At 52.1% G+C, this 23,450-nt stretch overlaps 1 protein-coding gene across 1 annotated transcript; it reads left to right on the forward strand.

The window, feature by feature from the left end:
- The first annotated feature begins 382 nt into the window (after positions 1-382).
- On the forward strand, positions 383-21,970 carry SLC43A3 (solute carrier family 43 member 3). Its single transcript, XM_029956736.1, has 13 exons — positions 383-451; positions 1,069-1,430; positions 1,641-1,770; positions 8,669-8,715; positions 9,805-9,881; positions 10,117-10,209; positions 12,281-12,420; positions 13,614-13,711; positions 15,132-15,305; positions 15,517-15,636; positions 19,344-19,530; positions 20,174-20,297; positions 21,332-21,970. Exons 2-13 carry the CDS (start codon positions 1,253-1,255, stop codon positions 21,431-21,433), a joined length of 1,470 nt encoding a protein of 489 aa, XP_029812596.1. The 5' UTR covers positions 383-451; positions 1,069-1,252; the 3' UTR covers positions 21,434-21,970.
- Positions 21,971-23,450: the final 1,480 nt, after the last annotated feature.

Raw genomic sequence — 23,450 nt, forward strand, 5'->3', positions numbered from 1 at the left:
TGCGTGACCGTGTGTCTGCAGGTGGCTGTCTGTCTCCTCCATGTGCGCGTGGCGTCTGTGCGCTTTTCCGAGGGTCTGTCTGCCGCAAGCGACAGTTTCGAAACAGATCTGGTTAGGGGAGGGCGGATCGGCAAAGGGGCCACAGGGCTGAACGAGGATCAGATGAAAACACACACCGCTAGGGCTAGAGGGAGATAACGGAGAGAAGACCCAAGGGCCAAAAAGCTCGCGCGCGTGCGCGCGCGCGCGAGATACTGTGAGCAAGAGAGAAAGGAAGTGATAGAGAGTGGGGTGGGGGGTGTGGGCCTCCCCAGACACCGCCCCCGCTTGTCGGGGACCTTCCGGACTGGAGGGGGTTGCTGAGGGCGGGGCTGGGGCGGCGAGAGGCGCGAATCCAAAAGCCGAAGAGCGCGCAGGGTGGCTGGGGAGTCCCAGCGAGGAGGCCTGCCGGGTAGGGCGCTGGGGCCCCCCGCGGTGGGGGGGGGAGGGGCGGGAGGCCGAGGACCCCTGCGGCGCCTTCGCGGGGAGTCTGCGGGGGAGGGGGGAGGTGCAGGTGCCCGGGGAGGGGGATGCGCGGTGGGGTGCGGGTGCGCTTGGGGCGCGGGTCCCGGGGGGCAGAGGGTGGCAAGAGGGTGACACACGGCAGAAGGTGACACGCGGAGAGGCGGAAGGAGTCCTAGGCCGGGCCAGGGACTGTCCGGCCTGTGTTGTGACTGACTAGCCCACGGGACCCTGGGCATGTTGACAACATCCCCTGGACGTGCTATTCCCTTGTCAGTAAACTGAAGAAAACAAAACGCTAACTTTGCCAGGTTGTTTTGAGAGTTTGTGAGGACATATATGAAATGTCACCCCCCATCCCCCAATTGCCACCATTACTATTTCTGTGGACGGTCTCCAGAACTGGGCTCGGTTCCTGCTTCCTGATCGCTGCCAAAGTAGGGTAGAGAGGCTTTTTGCAGCTGTTTCTAACAGCTGGTCTCTCTCCCCACCCCTCCCAGATCGCTTGGGCCACCTCTACTTTCCCTCCATCCCCCCAAGCCAAGCAGCCTCTGCCTTGTTTTACAGGATCTGGAGGATCACCCACTGCAGGGTATTTTGCCCGTGCCCCAAACAGCTAGCACCAGAGCCTCCTGCAACAGAAGGGTTTGCCAGAGGAATTTTCCGAGTGCTCGAAGGCCAGCCCTTGAGGCTTCAGTGGTCAGTGTGGGAGGCCCCTGGTGAAATTTGGGGATCGGCTTCACCTCAGGCCATGCCGGGCCAGGGTCTGTGTCTTCGGGCGACCACCCTGCTGACAGGGCTGCTGGAGTGCCTGGGCTTCGCAGGCGTCCTCTTCGGCTGGACGTCACTGGTGTATGTCTTCAAAGCAGAGCATTACTTTGACAAGCTATGTGAATCGGATGCCGGGCCAACGGGCAACTTCACAACTGGTAAGGGGCGTCTCCAGGGAGGTTGAGTCTGGTTCCCAGGTAGGAAGGGGTAGGAAGGACCCCGCCCTCTGCCCACATTGCCAGCCTTTCTGTGCTGAGCAGAAAGGAGTGTCAGCCTCCCCACTGACTCCCTGACCTTGGTCCCAGAGGGAAGCACCAGCCCCCAGGGGACGTTCCAGTTCCACGAGACCTCCCCTTTCTTTCCTCCAGGCTGCAAAGCCCAGGATGAGAGGTTTTCACTCATCTTCACCCTCGCGTCTTTCATGAACAACTTCATGACGTTCCCTGCTGGCTACGTCTTTGACAGGTTCAAGACCACTGTGGCTCGCCTCATAGCCATGTAAGTGCCGAAGGCCTGGCCTGGGCAGACGTAGGCAGGAGGAAGTCAGCCTTACTTGGAGGGAGACCCAGCCAGGCGCCTGGGCAGTCCTGCCTGGCCCTATCCTGGCAGCAGTCAGAAATAACCCAGCACGTGGACTCTGTGTGGATCTACCCTCTTCCCTGCACCCCTACTTCCCTTTCCCCTGCCCTGTTCTTCTGTTCCGTGTGAGTGTATTGAAATGGAGCAGGAGTCCAGGCTCACTTCCGGTGAGGGCTGGCCTGGTGCCTGGGTTAAAGTAACGGAACCTAAAACTGTCACTCTGCCTTCACCCCAGGGAGACTTGTCTATATGTCCTACAAGGCTTCACATCCAGGTGCCTCAGGCTATTCATCCTCCTTACCATCTGCCCTGTCCTTCCCCAGACACTTAGTAAGGTCTCCTGGGTATCCCCAGTGGTGGGATTCTCCAACCCCCTGATTGGAGGGGAGACAGTGGGGGTCTCACGGTGGGTAAGGGACCTCACCTCACACAGGGTGGCACTGCAGGTGGCCAGCTGCAGCGACAAGCAGCGACCTGCTGAGGCCTTGAGAGGACCCAGAGCAGGTGCCTCCTGGCATATGCTTGGGAAATGAGCCAACAGACAGAGGGCCTGGAGGGCTGCCCGATAAAGCCAGTTCCTGCCCTTTAAGCCTCTGGCTGTCTGATGCCTTTATCTCTGTCTCGGCCTTTGGCTCCCTGTCTCCTTCCCACCCTTTCCTTTGTGTCCTCTCTCCTCTCTGGCCTTCGGATGTTCAGAAAAACTCTGTCCTTCCTGTGTTTCTCTTTTACTTTCACATAGAAAACCTCACTTCTTCTTTTTAAAATTTTTTTTCTGTTTTTTATTTATTTTTGAGAGACAGAGAGAGACAGCACAAGCAGGAGAGGGTCAGAGAGAGAGGGAGACACAGAATCTGAAACAGTCTCCAGACTCTGAGCTAGCTGTCAGCACAGAGCCCGACACAGGGCTCGAACCCACAAACCGTGAGATCATGACCTAAGCTGAAGCCAGATGCTTAACTGACTGAGCTACCCAGGCGCCCCAGAACACCTCACTTCTGACATGTCCGGTTACCAAATATGTGGAGTGTTTCCGCACACCAAGCAATTTTGTGACGTCAGCAGGGTGTTCTACCATTTAAGTCAGCTCTGAGACTGTCTACCTGGAGAAGGCGTCAGAGCCTGCAGGGTCAGGGGTGGGTCCCCCAAGACTGCCCCCCACTTCACATGCCAATTGCAAGGAGTAGGTCCCTGAGGTTACCCCCAGCTTTTGTCCGCACATTGGAGATTCCAATGACTTTCTCCCTGTTGGACTGGATCATTTGCTAGAACAGCTCACAGAACTTGGGGAATCACTTACGTTTTACCAGTTTATTAAAGGATCGGATAAAGGATACAGATGAAAGGTACAGGTTCAGAAGCTCTCTGAGCTCCTTCCTATTGGGATTTTATGGAGGTTTCTTCATGTAGGCTTGATCAATTATTAACCATTTCCAGCCTCCCTCCCTTCTCTAGAGAAGAAGGGTTGGGGGAGGCTGAAAACTCCCAAACTTCTAGTCGTGGCTTTGCCTTTCTGGTAACCAGTGCCCAGTTGGGAGCTTTGCGGGAGCCTACTGGAGTCATCCCCTTGGAAGAAGAAATGTGCCAAGTGCTCTTAGCATGGGGTTTACAAGGATTTTAGGAGTCCTGTGTCAGGGATCCAGGACAGAGACCAAATATGGATTTCTTAAGATAAACCACAATATCACAGTGCACATCTGGTCTTTGAAAGTGGGTCCCTTGTGGCAGAAACAATCATAAAGTTCAAAATATACTGGCACATTATCAGAAACACATTCAGTCATGAATAACTATGCAGTTCCTCATCATAGCATCTGAAAATGTCTTCCAGGGCCACATATGTCTACAGGCTTCCATTTGATCTCGTCAGGTTCCAGAAGCACGGTCTAAGCATTATATACCTTTACCCTTCAGGCATCTGGTGTCATTGAGCTAAGGCAATATGCTCTCTTGCTCTGAGTGTCTTTCGAAGAGATCCTGTAATACTGAATTTCCCTTGTCACAGAGCTCCTCTTACCCTCTTTTCCTTTCTCCATCTGGACTGTCACACTTCCACCTTTGGAAGGGATCTTCGGGTTGGCCACTATACTGATCTGGATTACGGAAGAAACACCCGCCCAGCCAGCGCCTCCCCCTCAGCCCACCCCTCTTTCTGATAGGGCAAGGTCGCACAGGCACAGAGCTAGCGGGCTGTCTTTCCCACCAGGCAAGATGGCGGCATTCACCGTTAGTCCCAATACTGGCAGATGGAGGGACAGCATGTCTGCCCCACCAGGCCCTTAAGAATTCTAACATAGTGTCTTGCTTAGGAAGCATCGTCCCTGCTTCTAGCCCTTGTAATGTTGGCCCTGGTTCTGTGACCACTTCATGGGGGAGGGAAAATTCCCCCAGCCACAGTGCTAGCTGGGGAAAACATTCCCTGCTGAGAGACACAGCATCCACCTCTCACAAAACGGGTGGAAGAGAGACAAAGCCTTCACACGAAGCCTGTTCTCTTAGCGCACCCCTCAAATGTCATAGCGATTTCCATAGGGCTGGGCCCTGGATGGCCAGGTTTCCAGTGCCTTCCTACCTGACCACACAGCCAGGCCATTGGGTTAGTAAGAACCCCATCGTACATGCCTTTTCCCTTGTAGCTTTCTTTCCTCTCTGCTAGGACAGCAGCACACAGTGCAGTCAGCCCCCTGAGCTGATCTGTTTCTACCCTTTTGGACCAGAGTGGGGGCTTTCCAAATAGGATGTTGTCCATTCATCTTGGAACACAGCCAAGTCGCTCTTTGTTGGTTAATCAAGGGTTCTTTCGGGGCGCCTGGGTGGCTCAGTCGGTTAAGCGTCCGGCTTCGGCTCAGGTCAGATCTCACGGTTCGTGGGTTCGAGCCCCGCATCAGGCTCTGTGCTGACAGACTGCTCAGAGCCTGGAGCCTGCTTCCGGTTCTGTGTCTCCCTCTCTCTCTGACCCTCCCCTGCTTGCACTGTCTCTCTCTGACTCTCAAAAATAAATAAAAAGCATTAAAAAATTAAAAAAAAAAAAAGGGTTCTTTCTAGGGCACGGTCCAAGGGACGGTGGAATCCATCTGCCCCTCACATGGTTCCAGAGTGCCTTATGGGAAAAAAGGCTCTCTGTTCGCCATGTCTCCTTCTTGCTTCCCCAGGCAGCACAATCCTGTGTAACGGTTGCTATTTTTAGTATGGAATTCTTCTGGGCCCAGTAAAGCATTTCTCCAACATCGTGCAGGACTTTGTGGGCATTTCCTGTTTTAAGATCATTTGATGTACTTCAGTTTTCTGTGTGGATTCAGATAATGTCTGATAGCAGGATAATAGATGGCCCTCAAACGGAAATTCGCTCGTCCGAGATCCAAGTCATTGTTGCTGGGAGGTGACCACAGACCTTTGCCACAAGTCCCAGGTTAGGCTCCCCAGAGGGTCACGGACAGAGAGTTTGTCCTCTACCAACTCCACCTTCTTTTTTAAAAAATGTTTTAATGTCTTTTATTTATTTTTGAAAGACAGAGAGAGATAGCACGAGCAGGGGAGGGCCAGAGGGAGAGAGAGGGAGACGCAGAATCCGAAGCAGGCTCCAGGCTCTGAGCTAGCTGTCAGCACAGAGCTGGACACAGGGCTCAAACCCACGAATCGTGGGATCATGACCTGAGCCGAAGTCGGACGCTCAACCAACTGAGCCACCCAGGCACGCCCCCAGTACCCCACCTCCTATTCCACACCGTTGGGGTTCAGGAAGTCCCACTGGCTCCCACTTAACGTGCCCTGTTACCAGGAAGGGCGGATTCACATGCCTCCTGGTCTACAGTGCTCGATGGAGAGCCGCTGTCTGGGCACGCACAGAGGCCACCCCGATACTACCATTCAGGTAAAGCGGGGGCAAGCACTTCTCCCAAAGCCTGTTCAAATGTACTGGGTCTCCTGTAAATGTTTACCCTTCTTCCATCAACCCTTCTCTTCCTGGCCGGAGCCTCCTTACGACTTTGCCGGCAACTTCCTTCCCACGTCAGGGAGGGGAAGGGTTCCCTGCCAGGCCGCGGATCCACTCTCATAAAACATCAGGGGAGGGAGACACGACTTCTACAGACAGCTTGTGTAACTAGTCCAACTTGCATAACATTTTTATGCCCCTTAATATTTATTTTTGAAAGAGTGAGAGAGAGGGAGGAAGACACAGGATCCGAAGCAGGCAGGCTCCAGGCTCTGAGCAGTCAGCAGAGACCCTGACACGGGGCTGGAACCCATGAACCCTGAGATCATGACCTGAGCCAAAGTCAGCTGCTTAACCGACTGAGCCACCCAGGCCCCCCTGTCTTCTGGCTTTTAACATTTCTGTAAATGGGGGCTAATACAATGGACTTGTGTGCGGGGGGCCAGCAGGGGTCCCTTAGCCCCTCACGCCGCCCCAGCCTTAGGCAGCGTTGTATTAACCCCTTTTCTGTTAACCTTACCAAATGTCCATTTCCCTTACTGCACATCTCTATAACCCTCTGCAGATTTCCACCCACCAGGGATGAACTCCCGACTCTCCTCTGTTTCTGCTCTGTTCCACCCCCATCAGTATTTGCTTTCCTCCCGTTATTCTTTAATAACTGGTAAAAAACTTTCTGCTCTTCTAAGACCAATCTCTTGATCCTTTCCCCATTCTTCTGTTAATTGACCTAGTATATTTATTAGCCCAGGAGGGAGAGCTGAGCCAGCGGACTCACTAAGCCTTCCCAAACTGTTTTTTAGCCCTTTTGCAGCAATAGATTTTTATGGGGTGCCCATGTGAAAGGGTCCCCCTTCAACACAGCATTTGCCTCTGAGACCTGGGCACAGGTCACCATCAAGTCACTCCCATGCAGCTTGCACACAAAGGGTATCAGCTTCTCCATCTGGAATGTTCCATTTGTAGGGGGACACGACCTTACAGTGGCTCCTGTCCAGTCCATCAGGCTGGCTGTGCCCTCAGGTAAAACCTCTTTTGTGTGTGGACTGTTCCAGAGCAAGCTACTGGGTCCCACATCCACTTGGACCTGGCCCTCCACTCTGCAGCACTCAAAACCCGGGGACCCAGCCTGCAAGTTGGGCACTGACCCCTCCCATTTCAGTAAAGGGTCTCTGGGAAGCTGAGGATACCCACCCACAAAACGTGGCAACATCTTGGCACCATGCTGCCCCTCCCCGCACCGTCCAGGTTCCTGGCTTCACCCCCCTCCCACACGGACTACCTTCTTGGGGACCAGAGGTCTTAGATGAACTTTCTGTTGCTCCCGCATAATTTTTCCCTTGGGGGTACTGCGAGGTTAATGGCTGAGGCTCACACGGCCCGAATCTGACCTTGGTCTAGCATGAAGATCTGACCCGCACTCTCTTTTAATTTCATCTTTGCTGTTACGGATCACCGTAACCAAGAGCTTGTACCTTCCAGCTTTTGCTTATGACTTTGCACTTTGGTGAACCCGCACCCCAGAAGTTGGATCCATTTCTGAATTCGGTTGGTAACTTTTCCCTTCAGTGACTGATGACACTGCAGCCACTGCTCCTCACCATGGTCACCGCGCGTGCGCGCGCCCCCCCCCCCCCCCCAGGAGTCACCCAGGAGCAGGGGCTCTTCATTCTTTTCTCTTTCTGGAAGCACATGTTTCCTTGAGCCTGGGCCATTCTAGCAACTTCCACTTCACTGACACCAACTGTGTGGGAAGATCCTACACATCTCTTCCTGCATTTCTCCTTGACTTTCGACAGAACGCTGCCCTTCTGACACAGCCGGTTTCTGTAAACCACGCAATTCTGTGACACCAGCTCGGTGTCTTACAACGTAACTCAATTCTGACACCGTCGACCTGGCGCCTCAGGTCCTCCGGGTTGAGGGCTGGGTCTCACGAGACCGCCTTCAACTTCAGATGCCGATCACAGGTGGAAGGCCCCCAGGTCACCCACCACTTTGATCTGATTTGGCCACAGATCAGAGGTTCCCATGACTTCCTTTCCCTTGGACTGGATTAGTTTCTAGAATAGCTCACAGAACTCAATGAAACATTTACTTATGTTTACCAGTTTATTGAAGGACATGATAAAGGATACAGATAAACAGGCAGATGAACAGATATGTAGGGTGAGGTCTGGGACAGTCCTGAGCACGGGAACTTTTGTTCTGGTAGAGTCTGGGGTGCAGTATCCTCTCAGCATGTGGCTGTATGTAGCAGCCCAGAGGTTCTCCTCATGGAGGCTTGGCAATTATTAATCATTTCCAGCCCCTTTCCACGTTTTGCAGAAGTGGGGGGCAGGGCTAAAAATTCCAAGCTTCTAATGCTGGCATGGTCTTTCTGGGGACTAGTTCCCTACCAGGAGCCACCCAGTCACCTGATGCTCTTCACGCTCTTATCACCAAAGAACTTACAGGTGTTTTAGGAGCCCTCTGGGAGCACTGGGGGCAAGGACCAAATGTATATTAGGAAATGTGTATTTCCTATTGTAAGTCAGAACATCACACGGAGGCATGGCTTCTATTACCCCATGCCTTGCAAGACCCCCAAACTGCTAAGAGAGCCCCATAATCTTGGGATTACGCTCCTGAAATCACAGTGCCCTAGAACTTCTAGAATAGTCCTATCATTTCCTTATATAGAAAAGGCTCCAGAGGCCCAGAGAAGGGCAAGGCCTTACCCAAGATCACAGAGCAAGAGGAATTAGAACTCAAAGTTTTGCTCTGTAGACCAGGCACTAATCCCTTTCTCCGAGAGGTTGGTTGTGGGGACCCCAGGTGGGGGGACGTTGGCTCTATATCCTCTTTTTCTTGATGGCGGTTTCCACCTCCTGTTGTGTATTCCAGATTTCTCTATACCAGTGCCACCCTCACCATAGCCTTCATCTCCGCAGGTGAGTGCTGGCAGACGGGCGGGAGGGGCACAAGCTCAGGGGCACTGGGTAGATGGGAAGGTGATGGGCAGGAAACACTGATCCCCACAGTGCTTGAGATCCGCAGACTCTGAGCTTGAAAGAATCTTTGAAGGAGTGACTGCAGGTCACTGAAACCAGTTTGGTCTACTGAGAAATGCAAAAAATAAGGACAATGGAGGGATGGGTTCCAGAGAAGCATTTATTTGAAAGATTCCTTCCTTTGTCTCGTTTGTGTTAACATGTTCTCTTTTTAAAAACAAAACGATAGTTTGAAGGATGGTTCCTTTTGAAAATATCCTTACTTAGTAGGGCAAAAGTCAACCACCCTCTCGTAGTCAAAAAAGTTTTTGTTTCCAATTTTACTGGTTTATGAACATAGAAAATTCCCAAGGCCTGGGAATTTCCATTGGGTTTGTTCTCCTCTTCTCCCATTATGCAGAGGAGAAGACTGAGGCTGGAGAGAGATGCCTTGCAAAGACTTGTAGGGGGAAGTGCTCTTTCCTGGTCTCTCGGGTGTGCTGGCCAAGCATACAGGAAGTGCTCCAGGTTTAATCAACCAGGGAAACACAATCTGTGGCCTTTTCTTGCTCAGATTTTATAGCATCCCACGAGATAGGAAGAGTGAGGACAGTTCTTCCCATTTAACAGATATGGTAACCGAGTCACAGATTCGGAATCTGGCTCAAAGTCATGCAGTAAATTAGACGCTGGTCTTGGGGGGCCAAATCCAGCAGAGTATCAAACATAGATACAGGGGCTGCTGTGGCCTCAATGAGGGGACGGAACTGTGGCTTCGCTTTGAAGGCTTGCCTCTGCCCATGGACGTGCAGGCCTGCTGCAGATGGAAGACCACCTTCTGTGGGGAAGAAGGGGCTCAGGAGACCTCCACCAGGTCCCTCTGAGGGGACATTCGGGGGGAGCCCTGACTACCAGCTTAAGATTCTCCAAAGATGCTAGAAGGCTGGCTTGAATTGGGGCCCTGGCCCTAGGATGGTTGGGAATTTGGGGCAGATGGGAGCCAGGGTTGCAGTATGGGAGCACCCCCACCTCTGTCTTTGGTTGTTGCAGACACCGCCTTCCTGCTCTTCCTGGCCATGCCCATGCTCACGGTCGGAGGAATCCTGTTCCTGATCACTAACCTGCAGGTGTGAGCCCTAATCCCAGGCACCTGGTGAACAGGAGTGGAGGCTGGAGGGAGGGAGAGGAGGCTGGAGGGAGGGAGAAGCCCTTTTGTGCATCCGCTACCTCCAGTGGGGTTGGCTCAAGCCGGGGCAGTGGCTCCTGGGATGGAGGCAGGTCTGGGTATAGGAAGGGCCTGGTGCATGCTGGGTGCACAGGAAATGCATTCACGGATGCGTAAGTGATTCGCCTGTTCTCTAGGTGGGGAACCTATTTGGGAAACACCGCTCCACCATCATCACACTCTACAACGGAGCATTTGACTCTTCCTCTGCCGTCTTCCTTATCATTAAGGTAAAAAAACACCCAGTAGCAACATTTATTGAACACTGACATGCGCCTTGTCATGTGAGCTTTGCATGATTTCTTTCCTTCGACCCTCCTGAAGCAAGTAAACGTGACACTTGAACTTAAGCCCAGACCTGTCTGCTTCTAGAGCCTCATCTGGCACTGATTAAGCTCTTTATACCTACCTAGGAGGTTTGGGTAGAATCAGTGATGCTCCGGCCTAATGTTGGGCAGAGGCTGGGAGCCCTTAGAGTGGGTTGTTTGCACCTGTGAGCTTCTGGTTTGAACAAGAAGGTGAGAGCAGCAGGGACAGACACACAGGCCTCTGCAGCTCTCCTCCAGGCTGATTTTGGGGATCAGAGAATCAGGGGATGAGCTGTTCCCAGTGGTTCACCCAACAGCCATTCTACCTTCTTCGTTACTAACAATCCTGTCTGGGCAGTGATGTATCTGCCCAGAGTACGAATCCTTATTGTTCTAAGTCAATTGTGGCAATCCCTTCCCCCCTGCTGGTGATGGATAGAGGTGGTCATATTATCAAGCCCTTGTTAATGACATGAAGGGTGTATCTCCTGGAAGAGTTTAGGGGACATTTCCCCTCCTTGATGGAAGGTGAAGGCAGAGCAGACACAAAGCGTTTCTCCTTGGCTCCCCTTCCCACTTTTTCTCTTTGAATGTTGTGATGGCAGGATGTGATTGCTGGAGTGGTGGCAGCCATGCCATCAATATGAGGCAGCCAGCTGGGGGACACTAAGCATGACTGAGTGGAAGGAATGTAAGAGTGTGGGTCCTTGACACCTGAAGTTGCCTAAGCTGGGACTTCCCCCCAGGCTTTGTGTCAGGCCAGAGGCAGCTGGCACAGCCCGTGGGCCATGAGGGAGAGAAGAGGATCTCTGGGAGTCACTACCAGACATGAGACTAACTTAGTCCCATGAGCGCTGGGCTTGGAGGGTCACCCGGAGACTGAGCCCCAGGGACACTTACTCTACCCTCTCTACCGCTGGTACAAGAGTCACTTTCCTGGTTCTCCCTCCTTCTCCTGGGCATGCCTTCCTTTCTCTCTTGCCTCCTTAGAGTTGGAAGAAGAGAGAGTGACAGACCAGGGGCGGAGTTCTTCATTTAGTCTGACCTTGCTGCTGCTTACTCTGACTTAGAGCACCTCATCACACCTCTATGGACCCCACTTTCACCCCCTCTAAAGGGAGGACATTGGGCTACATCAGCGGTTTTCAAACTGGGTGTGGAGGAACACTGAGGGGTTCCTTTGATATTATGTCAGTTGCCAAGGAGAATGAGGGGGAGGATGATGATGTGTTTCATAAGTTGAATTTTTGGGTAAAGTTTTGTTTGGGAAAAAGGACTTGGCTGCTATTAAATAAAACAAAACAGCAGGAGGCTGGCAGATCTCTGAGAAGCCACCTTAGGAGACTCTACAAGGCGGTGGGGATGGGTGACAGGTGGGGTGAGGGTGAGCCTTTGCGTGGGTCAGGTGTCTTTGATCGGCGTCCAGGCTGGAAGGCAAGAGCCGGCTACAGGGTGGTGGTCCAGCCCATGCTTCTTACACTGACTTTTTGTTTGTTTGGTAAAATCCACCTAAAATTTACCACCTTTACCGTTTTGAAGTGTACAGTTTCATGGCACAAAGTTCGTTCACATTGTTGTGCAAGCATGACCACCATCCGTCTCCAGAACGCTTTCCAGCTTCGTAAAACAGAAACTCTGTGCCCGTTACACGGTGACTTCCTGTCCCCCCTCCGGCCCCAGCCTCAGGCCACCACCACTCTGTTTTCTGTTCCTAGGAATTCAGCTGTACTAGGTACCTCCTGCAGGCGATCACGCAGTATTCATCCCTTGTGCCTGGCTCATTTCCCCTAGCACAGTGGCCTCACGTTCATTCGTGTCGTCGCGAGTGTCCGAAGTTCCCTCCTTTTTCAGGGTGAATGATGTCCCGTTGTGTGACGTGCCACAGCTGGTTCACCCGCTTCTCTGCTAATGGTTTGCTTTGACCTTTTGGATATTGTGAATAATAGTCCACAGACATGGTGTTATGCTGACTTTCCCCCTCCTCCTTCGGCAGCTCCTTTATGAACATGGCATCAGCCTCAAGGTCTCCTTCATCTTCCTTTCCATCTTCAGTGCCTGGCATGTTGGGCGGACTTTCCTCCTGATGCCCCGAGGGCACATCCCCTACCCCCTGCCCTCGGACTACAGCTATGGGTAAGGACTGTGGTCTGGTGACTGTGGGCCAGAACCCTTCACCTGACCTGCTGTGGGAAGCCAGGGGTGGGACAGATGTGACAGGAGGACTACACTGGGGGTGTATCAGCTAGCTATTGCTGTGTAACAAACTACTGCAAAACTTAATACCATTAAGCATTTCTTATTTTTCATGAGTCTGTGGGTAGCTGGCTAGTTCTACTGATCAGAGACGGACCTGGATGGTGTTGACAGGCTCGCTTATGCCTCTGGTCATCTGGTGGGCTAGCTGGGGGCTGGCTAGGAAAGATGGCTTCCTCACATGGGGTTTGTCAGTCTTTTGGGGTGACAAAGATGTCTGGGCCCCATGGCTCTCATCCTCCATCGGGCTAGTTCCAGGGTTCCAAGAAACAGTGCAGATGTTCATAGGGTTCCTTGGAATTGCCCCAACATCCCTTCCTTTGCATTCCCTTGGCGGAAGCAATTCGCAAGGCCAGCCCCAATACAGGGGCTGCAGAAACAGAGTTGCAAAGTCCCATTGCCAAGGTTAGAGAACAGAGCAGGTGCAGAAGTGTGACCATTTTTGCACTCAGCACCACAGGTAGTACTGGTGCTCAGTTACTATTTGTCCCTTGCTGTCATTGTGCGATAATCCTCTCCGATACATATGCTTATCTCCGTTTCCAAATGAGAAAAATGAGGCTCAGAAGGGCTAAGTCTAAGCCATGTTTCCACAGCTGGGAGGAGACAGAACTGGGATTTGAACCTGGGCCCCCCCTCTTTGCCCGTGCTTCCAGTGGCTCCCAAATTCGCTGCATAATAGAATCACTGGAGAGCGTTAAAAAATATGGAAGCTTGGGGTGCCTGGGAGGCTCAGTCAGTTAAGTGTCTGACTTTTGATTTTAGCTCAGGTCATGATCTCACAGTTGGAGTGTTCAAGCCCCGTGTTGGGCTCTGCTGTCAGCTGGGAGCTGGCTTCAGATCCTTTGTCCCCCTCCGTCTCTACCCCTGCCCCCCTCATGCTCTCTCTCAAAAATAAATAAAAAATAAGCATGTAAAAAAAACAATACGGAAGCCTGGCTCCTGTGCCCAGACATCCTGAGGTGACTGGTTGGGGCTGTGGCTTGTGCAGTGAAGTTTGGGGGCCCCTGCAGCCTGACTCTCAGGCCCAGCTCTCAGTCTTCGGGTTGGGCTGGGGGCTTCTGTGTCCATAGCCTGTGCTCTGGGAACGACGCCAGAGAGGAAGAGAAGACAATGGCGGAGTCCGGAAAGCTGGAGCTGCAGTCCAAGGAGTTCCTTCCAGAGAAGGAAGGTGAGTCCTGCTGGTTTAGTCATTTCCCCTTCAGAACCCTGGGGCCGAAGTGGTGCTCTTCCTGCCCTCCCTCCACCTGGTGCTCCGTCTCCCCCCATCCCACCTGGTGCTCCGCCTCCCCCCAACCTGGTGCCTGGCCCGGGGACTCAGAATCACGAAAGGTCCATCCCGGGCACCTGGGTGGTGCAATTGGTTAAGGGTCCGATTTCGGCTCAGGTCATGATCTCACGGTTCATGAGTTCGAGCCCTGAGTCAGGCTCTGTGCTGACAGCTCAGAGCCTGGAGCCTGCTTCGGATTCTGTGTGTGTGTGTGTGTGTGTGTGTGTGTGTGTGTGTGTGTGTGTCTATTTCTGCCCCTCCCCCCAGCAGTTCACACTCTTTCTCTTTCTTTTTCTCTCTCAAAAATAAATAGATACTAAAAAAAGAAAAAATAAATAAAAGAAGGTCCATCCAGAAGAGTATGTGTGGGGTCTTCCCTACCCCACCTCCTTTTTACAGAGGGTCCCTGGAGGGGCGCAGACTTTCTGCCTCTCTTCTCTCTCTTAATCTCATTAGACATCCTCCCCAACCCCCAGGTCATTTGCCTTCCCCACCTCCCACCCCTCAGTCCCTGAGTCTGCCTTGTTTTTGCCCCATTGCATGTAGATGTCCCACCTGCCCCCCCTTGGTCACCCTCTCTCATCCCCTTGCCACCTCCCTTCCTTCTGCTGTTTTGGGGCATTGGTTACAAACATCCCAAACCATTGCTGGCAAGGTAGGAGCAGGAACAGGATTGTGGGAAAGCTCACAAAATTAAGGGGAACGCGAACTTGCCATGCTCTGGGAAGAGGAGAACACCTGGGTGCCTCTGGGGACCCCAGGCTAAAATCACAACCCATCAGCCTTGGCCTCACCAGGGAGAGTGATCCAATTGGTCAGCCTTGGGTGAGGAAGAGGACACCTCGTTCACAGCCCCGCCTGGAGCACGAGGACTCAGGCAAGGGAAGGTTTCCAGAATAGACTTGGGATCCTGGCATTGAAAGCAAGGGAAGGGACACGGGGAGGGGCTGAGACAGCAGCTGGGTGCCATTAACCCTCACCTCATCTCCAACGAGTGTGCTCTTCTCCTTGTCTTTCTCTTCCCTGTTCTGGCTGAGTGAGCGTTGGTACAAGAAGTGTCATTGGACCCAAGCAGCAAAAGACAGATGGAGTTTCAGACAGAGGGACACATGGGTGGGTCATTCACGGTGGTGGGGCCCGGTGACCAAGGTGCAGGGCTGGGGACGTGCTGCTTGCTGGCAGCTCAGAGAACATTCCAAATACAGCCTGGGAGGCAAGAGAAGGTGAGCTCACTCCTTGGGCCGCCCCATGAGGCCCCTGTACTCCTGCCCATCCCACTCCCCTACCTTCTAATTTATGCTAGATCCTTCCTCCCCATCAGAGGCGCTAGGACCGGGGAAGCAGCTGGAGCCCCGCTCTTTCTGGAGCTATGCTCTCTCTCAGCGCTTTGTCTGCCACCTGGTGTGGCTGTCTGTGATACAGCTGTGGCACTACCTCTTCATCGGTACCCTCAACTCTCTGCTCACCAGACTGGCCAATGGTGACGGGGAGCTAGGTAAGTGGCAGGGCTGGGGGTGGGGGCAGGGCAGCCCATCTGCGGGCCCAGCTGGGGACTTGGAGCCTTGAGGTGCGAGGTACTGAGCTCCATGGGCTCTGTGGTCCACAGGAAGATCTGACTGGGGGCATGGGGAGGAGGGACAGGCAGGGCAAAGGCAGGCTGGGCGAGTTCCTCTCCGGTAAGGCCACCCCCTGTCTGCCCTCTACAGTCAGCACCTACACAAACGCCTTCGCCATCACTCAGTTCTTCGGAGTGCTGTGTGCCCCCTGGAACGGGCTACTCATGGACCGGCTCAAGCAGAAGTACCAGAAGGAAGCGAAAAGCGCAGGTGAGGCCTGGAGAACCAGGAAGACGAATCTTCCTGCACGGCTGAGCCCCCCTCTCTTCTGTTTTTAATCCTTTTGTACTTGGCGCCCATCCGTCCGCTGGTCACGGAGTGTACGCTGTGTGCCAGCCACAGCCCCCGATTCCATGGTGGTAGTGGAGATAGGGATGCCCTTGTTCTCAAACCTGTTCTCCATCTAGAGAATGGAGAAGGGCAGGTGATCAGGCATTACCATCCATGAAGTCAGCTCCCGGGGACGGGAGGGCGATGGGGACGCAAGGGCACAAAGCCTGTGCTGGGTGAGGAGGCAGATGATGTCAGGGAAGGCTTCCTGGAGGAAATGGCTTCTAAGCTGAGGCTGGTAGGGTAAGCAAGAAGAGAGGGGATGAAGAGGAGGGCCCTGGGAGAGTCGCCCCAGAATACGCTGGGGTCAGGATGGTGGAGCAGCTAGCAAGGCAGTGCAGGATCTGAGGAATCCCAGCGAGATTTCAGGCTGCCCAGGGGCACAAGAAAGTGCTGAATGGGGAGCAGTAACGAGGGGCAGGCAGTGCTGTGTCAAGGAGCGTGGGTGCGACCCTCGGATGAGACCGGAGGAGCAGCAGGCCACTGAAGTACCCCCTCCCCTGGCCCTGTGCCTCCACCCCTGCGGGAGTATTTTAGACCGATCTCCGGCATCGGATCATCTCATCCGTAAATACTTCAGTTTGGGTCTCTAACAAATAACGCCCTTTTTATTTAAACATCACCGTAACATCACTGTTACCTAAAAACCCCCAAATAATTTAATACCATCTAACATGCAATCCTGTTCAAATTTCCCATATTATCCCAAATATGCCCCCCCCATTTTTTTTACAGTTGATTTGTTCAAATTAGGATGCGCACGGGGTCTGCCCTGTGTATTTGGTGGATGCGCCTTAGGTATCTTTTTACATGATGTCCTCCTGCCCTCCCCACAAGCTTTTGTTTCTTCTTGTTGTTTATTTGTTGAAGAAACTGGGTCATTTGCTCTGTCAGATGTCCCCCACATTGGATTTGGCATCTTTTGGTATCATTTAATGATGTTTCTTTGATTGGGTATTTCTTGTAAACAGGCAGATTGGAGGCTTGAAGAAATGCAGCTTAGTAATTTTTTTGGCGAGCGTGCTTTGGAGGTGGAGCTTTTGGAGACTTTCTCTGGTTCTTCTCTGCCCCTGGTACTGACTGTCCCTGTTCTTACGATATTAGGATTGATCAGCGGGTCTAGACCTCGCCAGTCTGATGCACCCATTACCGAGTTTCCCATTAGCCGCCCGGCTAATGATTTTAGTAGCTACTGGCCATCACTGCCAGGCTGCATTATTTTAATAGGATTGCAAAATGGAGATTTCTCTATTTCTGTCTTTCCTTCTGTGTTTACTTGCTAGAGTTCCTCCAGGAAGAAAAGCTTTCCCTCCCTGGTGGCTGTGCACCCTGAAAAAAGGGCTTGGCTTTTCCTCTGTTCACCAGTTTCAGAATAATGACTTGGTACCCTAGCAACCTCCCGAGGTGAAGACCTATTGCTTCTCCTTTATTTCATTCATTACTTTATTTCTCAAAGTCATTTCTCTTTTAAAGTCTCATTTCAAATATATTTAACAGGGGTGCCTGAGGGGCTCAGTCGGTTAAGCGGCTGACTTTGACTCATGTCATAATCTCACAGTTCGTGAGTTCGAGCCCTGTGTCGGGCTCTGTGCTGACAGTGTGGAGCCTGCTTGGGTTTCTCTGCCTCTCTCTCTCCCTGCCCCTCCCCTGCTTACAGTCTCTCTCCCTCTCTCAAAAACAAATAAACAATAAAAAAAACAACTTAAATATACTTGACATGTGTCCATCCATGTCAATCACAATTCTTGATGCTCAAATCAGTCCTTCTTTGGTCGTTGGGAACTTTACCAGTTCAGAGTCTGTGCCCTTTCACAGAGCGCCATTAGGTTTGGCGGGGGGGGTGGTCTTATTTCCTAACACAGTGAGATGTTCAGATCTGTGTCACGGGGTATGCTTCCTGCCCTCGACCTGAAACAGCCCTTTACCCAAGTAGTTCTGGGTCCCTTGAAGTGGGAAATGGTAGTTAAAGACTGCAGTCTGGACACTGAGACTTCCGATTCTCCTGGTTGTCTATGTTTTTAAACCCTGGAGAGAGGTAACATAGTTTAATCCCAAGTTTTCTTTCTTGGGGCACCTGGGTGGCTCAGTTGGTTAAGAGTCTGACTCTTGATTTTGGTTCAGGTCATGATCTCACGTTAAATTGAGCCCTGCATCTGGCTCTGTGCTGACAGCACAGAGCCTGCTTGGGTTTCTCCTCTGCTTACACATTAGCATGTTCTCTCTCTGTCTCTCTCCCTCAAAATAAATAAACCTTAAAAAACAAAAACCAAGACAAAGTTTACTTTCTTGATTTTATATCTGTGTCTCTTTTCTCTTATTCTGAAAAATTATAGTTCCTCACACATACACTATATGCTATGCACTGTATACATATACACATGTATAGGATTTTAAGAATATATTTTATACATAATACCTGGCTTCGCAATATCAATACTATTAATAACAATGATTGTTGAGTGCCCTTCCTCTCTTCCTCCCTTTCTTATCCTTAAGATATATCCCAATGAGATGCACAGTCAAATTACTGTGTTTTAAGAGTCCCCATCTTCACATATATATGTTCATTGGTTTCTGAGTTTTTGGGATGCTTTGTTTTCTTCCTATTCTTTTAATTTAATTTAATATTAATTTTATTTTTTTTTAGTTGATTTATTTTGAGAGAGAGAAAGAGAGTGCAAGCAGGGGAAGGGCAGAGAGAGAGAGAGAGAGAGAGGGAGAGAGAATCCCAAGCAAGCTCCACACTGTCAAAGCAGAGCCTGACACAGACCTTGAACTCGCGAACTGTGAGATCATGACCTGGGCTGAAATCAAGAGCTGTATGCTTAATCGACGGAGCCCTCCAGTCACACCTGACTTTTATCTTTAGTCATTTAATAGTAAGCAGTTATATTTTTCCAAACTGTGAAACAGTATATTTGAAGACATTTCATTTCCCCTTCCGTTCCCTGTGCCCCCATTCCTTCCCTCTTTTCTTTAGGTACTTGTTTTTATGGCTTTTTAAAGAAACTGCAGAAGATAATACACAGTCCACATTCTCCGAATTATTATTGTGTAGTTGCAATTGATTACAGAATACTACAGCGCACACACACATGTGTATTTTGCCCCACCCTCTCTCGGATGAAGGCGCGCTGCATGCCGTGGCCCATGGCTCTGCCCCTTCGGACAGTGCTCTGGAGCGCGGCCTCCCCCGGCCCCTTCAGCGGCTGCCCGTCCGTCCCGTGGCTGTGGCATCGATGTTGCCATCCCCCGAGAACTACGTGGAATATCTGGCTGTGGCTTGGAGGGGCCAGAGCACCTCCTTGGTAGGAGGCCACTGTCACAATCCAGGCATGCGTTGGTGGTGACCCACGGACCAGTCGGAGTCAGTGCCGGTGGAGAGCAGTGGATGCATATGAATGGCATCTGGGGGTGAAGAGTCACACATCTTGATGGATTAGAGAGGAGCATGTGGGAGGAAGAGGTTTCTGCCTGGAAGGTTGGGAGGTGGGGGATGGTGGTTCCTCTTCTTCTAGCATCTTTGTGTCCCTTCCCTGTCCTCCGCTGTGCGCGCCTCCATGCAGCCTCTTTTTCCTTTGGACCAGGGTCCTCGGCCATGACGGCAGCCCTCCGCTCGGCGGTGCCTTCTCTGGCTCTAACGTCCCTACTGTGCCTGGGCTTCGCCCTCTGTGCCTCGGTGCCCATCCTGCCCCTCCAGTATGTCACCTTCATCCTGCAAGTGATCAGCCGCTCCTTCCTCTATGGGGGCAATGCTGCCTTCCTCACCCTCGCGTAAGTGGGCTCGGGTGTGTGACACCACGGGGGACACATGGGCGCAAAGGGAAGTGTGCTGGAGGTAAAGAAGTCAGGAGGTGAGGATGGATCTGGGGGTGCTGGGGGTGGTCCAGTGAGGGAGGCAGAGACTGGGAGCAGGTGTAGAGGGTGGGTTAGAGGTAGCAGCTGGTGGGAGGGATAGAACATTCATGAACTTGAGCCTTCATATCAGCTCTCCTCTCTGCCTCTCTTATCTACCTGGTGAACTCCTGTTCACCCTCCAAGGCCCACTTCTGGTTCAACTGTCCCAGAATTAGAAAGAGAGGGTCTTCCTTCTTTGTGGCCTTGGCACTCTATTCCTGCCTCCTTTGATTGTGCATGCATCGTCCGGCGAATACTGATCTGTTCATGTGTCTGTCTTTTCCTTGAGACCCTGCAGGCACAGCCTGTGCCTGGTCCCTGCTGTTTCCCCAGGGCCCTGCGCGATACCCTCTCTGTGTTCTGTGTTTGAGCAAAGGTTGGGGGAGGAGGTCTGTGTGGGTGTGGGTGACTGAAGCCAGGCCTAGGACCAGGGGGACTTGAGAGAAGGGGCCGACACAGGCCCACCACAGCCAGGCCCCTCCTTGGAGTTCACCCAAACCCTGTTTGTCTCTCTCCCCAGTTTCCCTGCCGAGCACTTTGGGAAACTCTTTGGGCTGGTGATGGCCTTGTCAGCCATTGTGTCTCTGCTCCAGTTCCCCATCTTCACCTTCATCAAAGGTCCCCTCCAGGATGACCCGTTCTATGTGAGTACTGTGGGTAGGGGGATGGCCCGGGCTTAGAGCAGCAAGGACATCCAGACGGGGGTGCCTCCGCGGGGTGCCTGCAGGGGGCGCCCCGAATCTGGCTGAGCGGGTTCCTGTAGGACTATTTCTGCACATGGCTGCATCCTTGGTCTTATTTCTCAAACTGGGGTACCCATGAGGCAGGGGTTCCTGAAACCACAAGACTAACATGTTGGGGCTTCCAAAAGAGTCCGGATTATAGGAGATTTGGGGCAAAAATAGTCTTTCTGTGTGTGGAAACAAGTAGACATGTTCTAGAAGAGAGTGTAAAATGCTCACACCATTTCAAATGAAAACCTAGGACTTTAAAGACACTTGCTGCTTGCGGTGAGTGCAGGCTGACCCTGGCCTTGGTCCTGGGACTACAGCACACATTGGTCTCCATAGTCATTCTCTGTACCCTCACCCCTATGTCCCCACCCTGAGGGGGCGGTGCTCGTAGGCCTAGCCCTTCGAGCTGGTATGGGACTCCACCTCTCTGCAGACTGAAGACAAAGGTTCTGGAATTTGGGTTATGCGACTTATATATTCAGAAGCACATAGCTAAGAAGCAGAAGTCTTTTGACTTGGAATTTCGTATTCTGACCACCGCACAGCTCTGTTAGCCTCATTTAAAAAAGATTAGCAAAGTGTAGAGCAGAAGCTTAAGTCAGTCATTGGGAGAAAATAAAAAAAGGGACTGAACTTCAAAACTGAGGAGAATTTCTTGATTGTGATACAGGCGAGTCTGACTGTATTCAGAAGACATGTGTTCGAGCCCCTGTCCCCAACTTCCCCTGTGACCTTGAGCAGGTCACTGAGGGCTCTCAAGACCTCTATTTCTTCACCTGTGAAATGGGCACAATATTCCTCCCCGACTCTACCTCACCAGGCAGAGTGAAAAAGGTTTTCCCCTGGGCACCGTAGTGTCTCAGGAGAAAGTCAAGGCTGCCCCTTTGCTGGTGGCGGCTGCTGCTCAGAGTTCTGGACCTCACCTCCCTCCCTCTCCCCACCAGGTGAACGTGATGCTGGTGTTGGCCACTGTCTTGACGTTTGTCCACCCCTTTTTGGTGTACTGGGAGTGCCGGCGGGAACGGAAGTCCCCTGCAGCTGCCTAGCTCTGGAGCGCTTGCTTTTCAGCCCTGAGGACGCTTTGCTAATAATCGTTCCCCACCTTGGAGGACCCCGTGTCCAGAAATGCTCTGCCTGCCCAGCCTGCTAGTATTAATTAGCCACTACTTTTTCTTTAAAAAAGAAAAGACATTTCACGGCCAGCCAACACCTGGATTAGCAAGAGAAAGGTCTCAGTTGCCATGCTGGTTGTTGTCACCCGGACCCAGAGCAAAAGCCCAGTGAAGTTCTTCATTTCGGAGCGGGAAACACATGACCTTGGTAGACACCTCGGTCTAAGGGAAGTGATGTGATGGGGGTGGAGGTGTGTCACCTACTTGTTTGGACCTCTTTGGCTGTGAACCTGTGTGTGCCAAGCCCTTTGTGCCAGTTAAACTTCCAAGTGAAGAGTGAGGTAGTCATGACCTTGGCTACAGGGCCCGGCATTGGGCAGGAGCTCCTTCTGTTATTTATGTTGGGCATAATAGGAAACATTTCTCTGGGGAGTAATCTTATAGGAAAATAAAGTCTTTCTGCCTAAGGCAGCTACTGGTGTGGCTCTCTAGACTTTGGGCTACTGTGTATGTGTGTGTGTGTGCACGCATGTGTGTGTGTGTGTGTTGCAATGTGTGTGCATGCTCATGCATGCATGTGTATGAGTGTGTGGATATGCACATGATGCATGTGCATGCATATGTGTACATCCTCGTGCGTGCATGCATTTGCCTGCTCATGTGTGTTTGTGCGTGCGCACTTGTTCATGTGTCTGCATGCATGTTTTCATGCATGCATGCACACGTGTGTACATGTGTGTGCATGTGCAGGCATGCCTTGCGTGGACATGCATGTATATGTGTGTGCTTGCATTAGCACACATGCACGTGTGTGTGTGTATGCTTGCTTGTGCTTCCCCAGGGGGTGCTCCAGCCTGGGGGAGTGGAGCAGAGGAACCCGGATGCAGCACTCCTGTGTAGCAGCGGGACTCAGAAGAGGAACCTCACACCGGGATCCACTCACTGGGTCTGGGACATGATCCCAATGCTTCCTTCCTTTGCCTTGTCTTCCTCCCCACCCTCCCCCAACACTCCACACCCCCAGTTGAGAGCCCTAGATGGAATCGGAAGGTCCCTGTGAGTCTCAGGCCTGACACTCAGCCACCGGGCAGGTCCCGTAACCACTGTGAATCACAATTTCCTCACCTGCAAAGTGCAGTTAATCATTTCTATCCCTGAGAGCTGTTGTGAGAATTTAAAGTAATTGCTGCTAAAAAGAAATAAAAATAAAAAGTAAAGTAGTTGCTGCTGCTTAGCACATGGCAGGCATACAAGAGCATTCTGTTCCTTTATTTACTCATGAGCAGAAAGGAGAGGGGTAGCCAGGAAGGAGAAGGTGAGGGGCTAGGAGGGAGAGAGGGGAGGGGAGGTGGGCGAGATGGAGAATTTGGGACACACCAGCTGTTTCGTTCCACCTAGCCAGCAGAGCCAGCAGGAGGGGATGGTGAGGGGGAGAAGCCCTAGGCAGACTGGTTGATTGGTTCATTTATTCATTCATTCATTCAGCTACTGTTTATTGAGCTGCTACAGTGCATCAGGCACTGTCTTAGGTTCTGGGGACACAAAGATGCACGAGTCTGAAGCCAGCTCTTCTGTGAACTATAGGAGGCTAATTTCCAGGGTTCTCGGAACCTGGGTCTGAAAACAGATACCAGCGTGCTAATGGAAGGCTGTTACCTTGTTATCTTGCTCAAAACTGTCAATGGCTTCCTGCTGCCCACAGGACACAGCTCAGACTGCAGCCTGGCAGGCACACTCTCCTGGTGTGATTCCCACTTCTCCCCGTCCGCTTCACCTCCCACCTTTAGGAAGACAGAGCTCATCTCTGTGGACCAAGCTTCCTGGTCTGAGTCTGTGAGCACATGAGCCCCTCAGCACAGGCTTGCCTTGTCTCTGCCAGGACAGTCTGCCCGGCCCCCTGGGGTTCTGCTCAAAATACCATCTCCTCTGGGGGCGCCTGGGGGGCTCCGTT

This window comes from Suricata suricatta, chromosome 11, assembly GCF_006229205.1.
Source record: "Suricata suricatta isolate VVHF042 chromosome 11, meerkat_22Aug2017_6uvM2_HiC, whole genome shotgun sequence".
Lineage (NCBI taxonomy): Eukaryota > Metazoa > Chordata > Mammalia > Carnivora > Herpestidae > Suricata > Suricata suricatta.